Below are 10,000 nucleotides of genomic sequence, written 5' to 3' on the forward strand. Positions count from 1 at the left end.
AGTTTGATTTGATTTGACTTGTGTGATTTGACTTGTGTGATTTGACTTGTGTGATTTGACTTGTGTGATCTGACTTGTGTGCTCTGACGTGTGTGACCTGACTTGTGTGATCTGACTTGTGTGATCTGACTTGTGTGATTTGACTTGTGTGATCTGACTTGTGTGATCTGACTTGTGTGATTTGACTTGTGTGATTTGACTTGTGTGATCTGACTTGTGTGATTTGACTTGTGTGATCTGACTTGTGTGCTCTGACGTGTGTGACCTGACTTGTGTGATCTGACTTGTGTGATCTGACTTGTGTGATTTGACTTGTGTGATCTGACTTGTGTGATCTGACTTGTGTGATTTGACTTGTGTGATCTGACTTGTGTGATTTGACTTGTGTGATCTGACTTGTGTGATCTGACTTGTGTGATCTGACTTGTGTGTTTACCGTAGACGATGACTGTGGCGGTGGTGCTGCGCCTCTTGGCCACGATGTTCTTGGCCACGCAGGTGTAGTTGGCCGTGTCGGACAGGCGCGCTTGCTTGATGATCAGGTTGTGGTCGATGGTGATGTAGTAGTTCCTGTCATCCGCTGGGTCAATGATCTCCTCGTTCTTCAGCCACTCCACCTGAGGGACAGATGGAGAGAGAGAGAGAGAGAGAGAGAGAGAGAGAGAGAGAGATGAAACAGGCTGTGAATATTTCTTTTCATAAAGAGAGCAGCAGTCAACAAGCCAAGGTGAGATCAGTCTCTAGACACTCGGACACATAGTCGGTTAACCAGATTCTCCAGAATAAATCACAAGAAGGTTCTTTTTCCTGCTTCACCTCCGCTTTCCAATAAAGTCCCGCTCCGGGATGACATCAGCGGTTTGTGTCTCAGGTCTGGCGTCACTATAAAAAGTCAATAGCTATCGGGTTCTCTTTTTCTTTGCAAGAACAAAGTGAAAGTGTTCACCGTGGTCAGGCAGCCGGGGAAGGAAACTGGCTGTTATGCTTGGAGCTGGGAGACTCTCTTTGACCTTTCCTTAAGAGTTTCCGTTCTGTGAACGGTCCAGATATTGAACCTCTGGCAGCATTAGAGAACAAGGGGCCGTTTTGGAGGCTTTATTTCCCTGTAAATAACACAGGCTTTTTTCCCTCCTTCCTTTTCACAGCTGAGGCAGGGGTGTGAGGGGCTGAGAGTCTGGTCTGCGCACACAGGCGCTAACTCCCAGGGCCTCAAACCGTCTTCACACTCCTCCTCTAACACTCTGTTCTGGTGCCGTGTTCCCTGTGGAGCCCGGGTGTGTCTGGAGCCTCTCAGACCGAGGAGAGACATACGCAGTGCGCCTCCTAAGCACGGTGCAGTCTCCCGAAGAGCAGGGGCTGATGGGAGGTAAGGCAGCTTGCGTGGGGGGCGAGGGGGGGGACATAAGGAGGATGTTTTTCTGGACCCCTCAGATGACGGATGATCCCCACCCTCACAGAGTTGGTCCTCCCCCCGTAATCACTCAGCCCACCCAGTCAGGATAACCATGGACATGGAACCAGGACACCCGTAATCACTCAGCCCCACCCAGTCAGGATAACCATGGACATGAAACCAGGACACCCAGTCAGGATAACCATGGACATGAAACCAGGACACCCAGTCAGGATAACCATGGACATGAAACCAGGACACCCAGTCAGGATAACCATGGACATGAAACCAGGACACCCGTATCGATGCCTCACAAAACCCCGTCCACGGCTATCGGTGCTCCCGAGCTCCACGCCCGCACTACCGTCGCCATGCCTTATCTGGGCCGTATCTGGGCCGTATCTGGGCTGCCCGCCTGCCAGTTCTACTACGCTGACACTACTGGGGGTCTGTCGGGGAGGAGGTGTGATCAAACACTCAACGCTTCAATTCTCTCTCACTTTACAGGCTGGGCTCGGGCTGAATGCATCCCTGAACGTCGCTATGCTCCCCTGAACGCCGGGAGGTTCTGACAGATCCAGACATCAGAGACCCTCTCCACCAGCGCAGCCCTGCAACACAGCCTGATGGCGCTGCCCGGCAGCTGGATGCACGCTCGCGGCTGATTGGGTGCTCATGAGTGCTTTCCTCCATAAGCTAAATCGATCAGGTGGAGCCGGCAGGGAGGCCTCCCCTCCCTCGGCGTCTCCTCGGTGAAATCAAGCCAGGCTCCCACATCCTCCACAACGCCATAAAGAACAGCTACGCCCCGGTCATAACGCCCTGGAGATGAGCCAACCCCCCCCACCCTGTCTGCCAGACCCCCTGGAGATGAGACCCCCCCCCTCCCGCTGTCTCCCAGCCCCCCCCCCCCCCCTTCTAGATATCATCTTCTTCTTCATCACGGTGATAGCAGAGCGCAGATAATAACACAGCACCCCTCCCCTCTCTCGTCTCCACACAAAGGAGGCTGTGTTTTGGACCCTGGGATAATCTGACTTACTGATGATTGAACGCACAGTGGGAGCCACTCCTACGGAAGAACAATATGGCCCAAATCTAGGTGAGTACCAGCTTAATGCCATGGCCAGTTATGATAACACAACCCCAATCAGCTGGGATTGTTTTTGCTGTTGTCTCGGTGCTCGCAGACAGTGGGGGCGACGGGGCAGGGCTGGACTGACATTATATTCTACCGGCCCGGTGGCCGGTGGGCCGATCTAGTTCGGGCCGGTAGGCTATGGAAAAAATAAACAAAATAACGTCCCCTCAAAAATGGACAGCAGCCCATTGGTTCATTTTCTATCCTGACACTGGGCTGGCCCAATCATATGCTCAAGGCCAGCCCCCTCCCTCTGGTAGGCTCAACCCTGACCCCTCCGGCCCTCCCCCTGGCCTGATGATCCACATCCCAATGTCAAAATCGTGAGTCATGACGAGGCAAAATGGATAGAAAGCGCAAAGGGGGTGCCCAGAAAATCCGGGAAAAGAAATGTAAAAAGTTGGCAGAGGATGCCTCGAAATGTGTCAAAATTACGGATATGTTCTCTGGAACGACTGTGGGAGCTGGGGGTCCTGCAGAAATGCTACGGGCTGCAAGCACTACTGCTGCTAGCACTAGCATTGCTGCTAGCACTAGCAGTGCTACTAGCAGTAACGTTAGTCAGCAACACTGTGCGTCGTTAGTCGAGGACGAGGTATCTGACACTTGCGACAGAGTCTGACGTTGAGTCAGTTGTGACAGTGGAGGTGGAGGATACAGAGGATACAGCAGCTACAGAGGTAAGCAGCTGTAGCTAACTAGCCAGGGCATTTGGGAGCTTGAGCGTCTGATGCAACTGACGTAAGCTAGGGATGATAGCCAGATCATTAGGCCATACACTTACTCCGCTCTATAGTGGTTTTCCTGAATGGTATATTTGAATCATATGCATATTGAGCAGACTGCCAGGATGTTGATGGGCGGTGTGGTGGGCCGGTCTGAGCCACATGGCAGGGCCTAGTTTTTGTCCCAGTCCAGCCCAGGGCAGAGGTATACTGCATATTTTCATTTGGTCAAAGTCAAAGTCAACTTTATTTATATAGCACTGTTCAAACAAACAAATGTACAGTAGCACACGGTGCTTTACAGAAACATTTAAAAGATTTCAAATAAAAAATAAAACACGACAAATCATATAATTTGGTGTTATTTAGTTTGTCCGTTCGTTCTTTAGCTCGATTAACACTCAGTCTACCGTCCTGACCAGTCTACCATCCCTCCCAGTCTACCATCCCTCCCAGTCTACCATCCCTCCCAGTCTACCATCCCTCCCAGTCTACCATCCCTCCCAGTCTACCATCCCTCCCAGTCTACCATCCCTCCCAGTCTACCATCCTGCCCAGTCTACCATCCCTCCCAGTCTACCATCCTGCCCAGTCTACCATCCCTCCCAGTCTACCATCCTGCCCAGTCTACCATCCCTCCCAGTCTACCATCCCTCCCAGTCTACCATCCCTCCCAGTCTACCATCCTGCCCAGTCTACCATCCCTCCCAGTCTACCATCCCTCCCAGTCTACCATCCTGCCCAGTCTACCATCCCTCCCAGTCTACCATCCCTCCCAGTCTACCATCCCTCCCAGTCTACCATCCCTCCCAGTCTACCGTCCTGCCCAGTCTACCATCCTGCCCAGTCTACCATCCCTCCCAGTCTACCATCCCTAACAGTCTACCATCCTGCCCGGTCTACCATCCTGCCCAGTCTACCATCCCTCCCAGTCTACCATCCCTCCCAGTCTACCATCCCTCCCAGTCTACCATCCTGCCCAGTCTACCATCCCTCCCAGTCTACCATCCCTCCCAGTCTACCATCCCTCCCAGTCTACCATCCCTCCCAGTCTACCATCCTGCCCAGTCTACCATCCCTCCCAGTCTACCATCCTGCCCAGTCTACCATCCCTCCCAGTCTACCATCCCTCCCAGTCTACCGTCCTGCCCAGTCTACCATCCCTCCCAGTCTACCATCCTGCCCAGTCTACCATCCCTCCCAGTCTACCATCCCTCCCAGTCCAGTCTACCATCCCTCCCAGTCTACCATCCCTCCCAGTGTACCATCCCTCCCAGTCTACCATCCTGCCCAGTTTACCATCCCTCCCAGTCTACCATCCCTCCCAGTCTACCATCCCTCCCAGTCTACCATCCCTCCCAGTCTACCATCCTGCCTGGTCTGTCATCCTGCCTGGTGGCTGAGTGGTTAAGGCATTGCTCTAGTGATCTGTGGTCCTGGGTTTGTCCTGGGTTTGTCCTGGGTTTGAGTCTTGATGAAGATGTTTTTTTTCTTTAAAGAACGTTGACTCTTAGTTACAATGAGGAGTTAAATCACCTTTAGATAGATATATGATATATATCAACTTTATTTAGTTGCTGTTTAAGCAAACAATATTATCTTGTCTTTCTATGCATGTAAAAAAAATAAATATATCTTTCTCATTCACTATTAGGAAAAATTACATTTTCTTAGCCTGGATCCTGTGGTAAGCTACAGCATTACAAACTGAGATGTGATTTTAACCATTTCAACTCAGTTACACCAACAAAATGCATCCATGCGCAGAGGCCTGTGCTCTCTAAGCACCCTTCTAGAAGAGCATAATGCTGTTGCCAGATCCACAATGACCATTAGGGGTCAATACCAATTGGGGTCAGTTCTCGTAAGTATTACTGTGATACAATCTCCCAAAAGTAATCAACATAATGATAGCCTTAATGCCCACGGTTCTCATAAAACGACCCACGTGAATCAATAAGGATTACATACAATATAAATCCACAGGGCAGGGGGCTACAAGCGATTATATGCATCGCTTCATTTATGTATAGGCTAACAACCAGATGAAACATGCAAACAGCTGTGTGATAGCAGGGCCCTGATTGGACTGAGCCTTCCCTGCTGGGTGTGTTATTTTTAACACTTGTCTAGTCGGAGCTGTGTGTGTGTGTGTTTGTGTGTGTGTGCATGTGTGTGTGTGTGTGCACGTGTGTGTTTGTGTGGTCCTACATGTGCTAACATTTAAATGAGCAGCCATTTAGTCGAAACAGTGATTGAAGCGGACGCATGACAAGCTGAGCCGTCCTCAGAGAGGAGAAGACTTTGAACAGGCTAACAGAACCGTGATCCTCTTCCTCGTTGTCTGGGTTCTTTGAACAGGCTAACAGAACCGTGATCCTCTTCCTCATTGTCTGGGTTCTTTAAACAGGCTAACAGAACCGTGATCCTCTTCCTCGTTGTCTGGGTTCTTTGAACAGGCTAACAGAACCGTGATCCTCTTCCTCGTTGTCTGGGTTCTTTCTGGTTAATGGATCAACAGTAGAGACGGAACAAAGCTCTGATAAAACAGATGGATGTGCTGAAACCCTGATACATCTGGGTAAACACAGGTGGAGTCTGTTCTTCACAGTCAGCGGCAAGAGCTGCTTATCCACGTTTGTACCAATCAGAGTGGCAACCTCCACAAACCTGCAGCATTCACCAGTCAAGAGCCGTTTCATGTGAGGGCTAATTAAACATGGAACAAAAGAGCATCTGTGTGTGTGTGTGTAAAAGAGAGAGTGGAAGAGAGAGAGATAGAGAGATGGAGGGAAAGAGGGAGGAAGAGAGAGGAAGAGAGAGGGAGAGAGACAGGGAGAGAGAGGGAGAGAGACAGGGAGAGAGAGGGAGAGAGACAGGGAGAGAGAGAGGGAGAGAGACAGGGAGAGAGAGAGGGAGAGGGACAGGGAGAGAAACAGGGAGAGAGAGAGGGAGAGAGAAAGGGAGAGAGACAGGGAGAGAGACAGGGAGAGAGACAGAGAGACAGGGAGAGAGACAGGGAGAGAGAGAGGAAGAGACAGGGGGAGAGACAGGGAGAGAGACAGAGAGACAGGGAGAGAGACAGGGAGAGAGAGAGGAAGAGACAGGGAGAGAGAGGAAGAGAGAGAGAGGGAGAGACAGAGAGAGAGAGGGAGAGACAGGGAGAGAGTGGAAGAGACAGGGAGAGAGAGGAAGAGAGAGAGAGGGAGAGACAGAGAGAGAGAGGGAGAGACAGGGAGAGAGTGGAAGAGACAGGGAGAGAGAGAGGGAGAGAGAGAGGAAGAGACAGGGAAGAAACAGGGAGAGAGAGAGGAAGACACAGGGAGAGAGAGTGTGTGAAGATTGAATCTCGTGTCCCTGCTCATCATCATCAGTCACCCTCAGTAAACAAGCGTCCTTCAAACCCCTGTTCCTATGATGGAGAACCCCCAGTAAAAGAACGTTCCCTGTTCCTACAGTATGATGGAGAACCCCCAGTTAAAGAACGACCCAGATACTAGAGACGCTCACACATTCGACACCATGACACACGGAGCGATGTGTGAGTGATCAAACAAAGCAAAAGCCTCACACCCATCCACATTATGCTCTCTCTGTTCTCTTGTCCTTACCTCACCCCCGTTCCATCCATCCATCCTCCTTCTCTCCCTCTCTTTCTCTCTCTCTCTCTCTCTCTCTCTCTCTCTCTCTCACACACACACATACACACACACACACACACTGGGACATCCAGGGATGTAATTAGCACAGTTCTTGTGATTAATAGGAGGAAAGGAAATTGCCACATATCATCTGCCAACGAGAGAGTGAACTCCTGGCAGCCAGGAAAGACAACAGAGTGACAGACAGAGAGGAGGACAGTTATACAGGAAGACTAGTGAACATGAGAGGAGAGGAGAGGAGAGGAGAGGAGAGGAGAGGGATGGAGAGGAGAGGGATGGAGAGGAGAGGAGAGGAGAGGAGAGGAGAGGAGAGGAGAGGAGAGGAGAGGAGAGGAGAGGAGAGGAGAGGAGAGGAGAGGAGAGGAGAGGAGAGGAGAGGAGAGGAGAGGAGAGGAGAGGAGAGGAGAGGGATGGAGAGGAGAGGAGAGGGATGGAGAGGAGAGGAGAGGGATGAAGGATGGAGAGGGAGAGGACAGAAGAGAGGGAGGGATAATAATAATAATAATAATAATAAACTTTATTTATATAGCACCCTTCTAAACAAATGTTACAAAGTGCTTTACAATCAATCAGCTCTGAGATGTATGAGGGAGCTAAAAGTTAAAAGCAGACTCTTAAAATATATTCTAGAGCTAATAGGAAGCCAGTGAAGAGAAGTTAAAATGGGGGTAATGTGGTCACGCCTGTTAATAAAGCATTATGGAACGAGAGGCAGAGGGGAGGAGGATGGAGGGAGGAAGGAGGGAGGGATGGAGAGCAGGGAAGGAGGGAGGGAGGGAGAGGCAGAGGGGATGAGGATGGAGGGAGGAAGGAGGGAGGGATGGAGAGGCAAAGGGGAGGAGGATGGAGGGAGGAAGGATTACAGGGAGGAGAGATGCTATAGTTGCAGGATAACGAGGATACCTGGAGTGGGATGATGACTGGGGGAGGGGATGATGACTGGGAGAGGGGATGATGACTTGGAGAGGGGATGATGACTGGGAGAGGGGATGATGACTGGGAGAGGGGATGATGACTGGGGGAGGGGATGATGACTGGGTGAGGGGAGGATGACTGGGGGAGGGGAGGATGAATAGTTGTTGTTAGAGGTGTGTGGAGGTGTCAGTGTGTGGGCGGACACACACAGACACACACGCACACGCACACGGACGCACACACACACACACACACCACACACACACACACACACACACACACACACACACACACACACACACACACACACACACACACACACACACACACACACACACAGGAGGCCCTGTGCACAGATGTCCTCATTAGTAGCGGAGGTCAAGGAGACAGTGGAGGTCAGGTGTGTCAGAATGGCTCGTCTTTAGCTCTAATGGCTGCCATGCCAGTCTGCCACCCACCCAGAATGAGCTGTACCAGCGTAGCCTGAGTAGGGCTGTTACTTCCTCTCTCTCTCTCTCTCTCTCACACACACACATACACACACACACAAACCTACTGTAACAGACGACAGCTGTGATGTTGGCCAACCGTAAAACTGTGTCGGTACGTACGTACGTACAGTATGTTGATTCAACCCAATTCTACTTGTTTTCTATCTGGTGCGGGCAAAGCATTGCATTCTGGGAGAAACCTGGTGGTTAGAGAGGTATATCTGACAGAGATGAAAACCCAGTGAATATTACACAGTCAAGGGCGCTCTTGGATGGAGAACTGATTGAAAAGGTCACCCTCTTCTCCATATGACTAATCTCACTGACTACACATTGAGATACTCATTCATTCATTTGCTATTCCATCCTATGTCTCCTCTAAAGGCCCCCGATGACACACCTAGCGAATGAGACTAAAGGTTACAATGATTATTCAATCACGTCCCGTTATAATGAATGATTATTCAACCATGTCCCCCTAGACGAGCCATATGCTTCACATCAGCTCCGATCGGACTGTTGCTGGGTTGCAGCGGGTCCTCAGTGAGCGGGGTGTCCCTTTCGCTCGCTCCGACGTGAAGGCCCGTTTGTTCCCCCTCTACCCCGGTCGGTTTGACCACCTGTGTGTCTCGTCCCCCGTAACCCCCCCTGTCCTCTGGTCCGCCCTCCCGAGCGCCGCCAGGAGCTGAACCGCTCCTCTGCTCTGGTGCTCCAGTCGGCGCTGCGTTTCGGCGGTACCCACTTCTACACCTAACCCGCTGTCTTCCCCTCTGGGGCCACTGGGCGCCTCCTCCAGTTCAACAAGGGGACGTTCTGGGGTGTGCCCCCCCCCACCCCCCCCCCCCCCCCCACAATCCCACCGGAGAAGAAGCGCTGACCGGCCCACCTTCATTCTGCCGTCCCACATTTTAGCTCTGCTGCTCCCCTGTCTGTTATTCCCCTGTCTGCTGCTCCCCTGTCTGTTACTCCCCTGTCTGTTACTCCCCTGTCTGTTACTCCCCTGTCTGTTGCTCCCCTGTCTGCTGCTCCCCTGTCTGTTACTCCCCTGTCTGTTACTCCCCTGTCTGTTGCTCGTGTGTCCAGCCCAGTCACTGTCCCTGCTGTGGCCGCATGATTCTGAGCCAGATTAAGTGAATGATTCATAATCGTAATTAATAGGCTGTATTGGATAGACACATTTTTATATAAGTAGAGTTATATTCATACTGGTTTACACAGCCCACCGTAAACAATGTGATAGTAGCCTTCAAGGAATTCTCATATCCCCATCTTTGCTGAGCAAAGGTTTTCTAGGAAAGGAACTAGCCTGTTACATTGACGCATATCTACTGTAGGCAGATTGAATTAAGCGCTTGAAGCAAGTTTGAAATGTGGAGCTGTATGCTTTCTAACCTGCTTTGAAAGTAGCAGTCTACGTATCGGTAAGCCCTAAAACCTTCCACATCTAATCGTTTTCACGGCTTCGTGCCGCCCAAGGCAGCGAGCGCAGTGCATTGTGGTAGTTGTAGGTTTCTTCCGTTTGAGACAAAAAAAAAAAAATCTGTCTTTTTTTCTGGCCATAAGGAACAAATAACTGCACATTTCTATTACATAGGTGACCCAATTTCAATTGACCTTCCCATTTCCAGTGATGAAGTACTCCTTTAAATGGTCTAGTAGGCTGATGTTGTGAT

The 10,000-nt window shown here is 50.8% G+C and overlaps 1 protein-coding gene across 1 annotated transcript in view; it reads right to left on the reverse strand.

Moving 5' to 3' along the window:
• The window catches only part of unc5cb (unc-5 netrin receptor Cb), a gene marked incomplete at its 3' end in the record, with an annotated part of 123,885 nt that overhangs the window by 7,604 nt on the left and 106,281 nt on the right, over window positions 1-10,000 (reverse strand). Inside the window, 1 exon segment of the mRNA XM_084454651.1 lies at window positions 437-617. Coding sequence (XP_084310777.1) covers window positions 437-617 — 181 coding nt within the window.

This window comes from Borostomias antarcticus, assembly GCF_949987555.1.
Source record: "Borostomias antarcticus genome assembly, chromosome: 2".
Lineage (NCBI taxonomy): Eukaryota > Metazoa > Chordata > Actinopteri > Stomiiformes > Stomiidae > Borostomias > Borostomias antarcticus.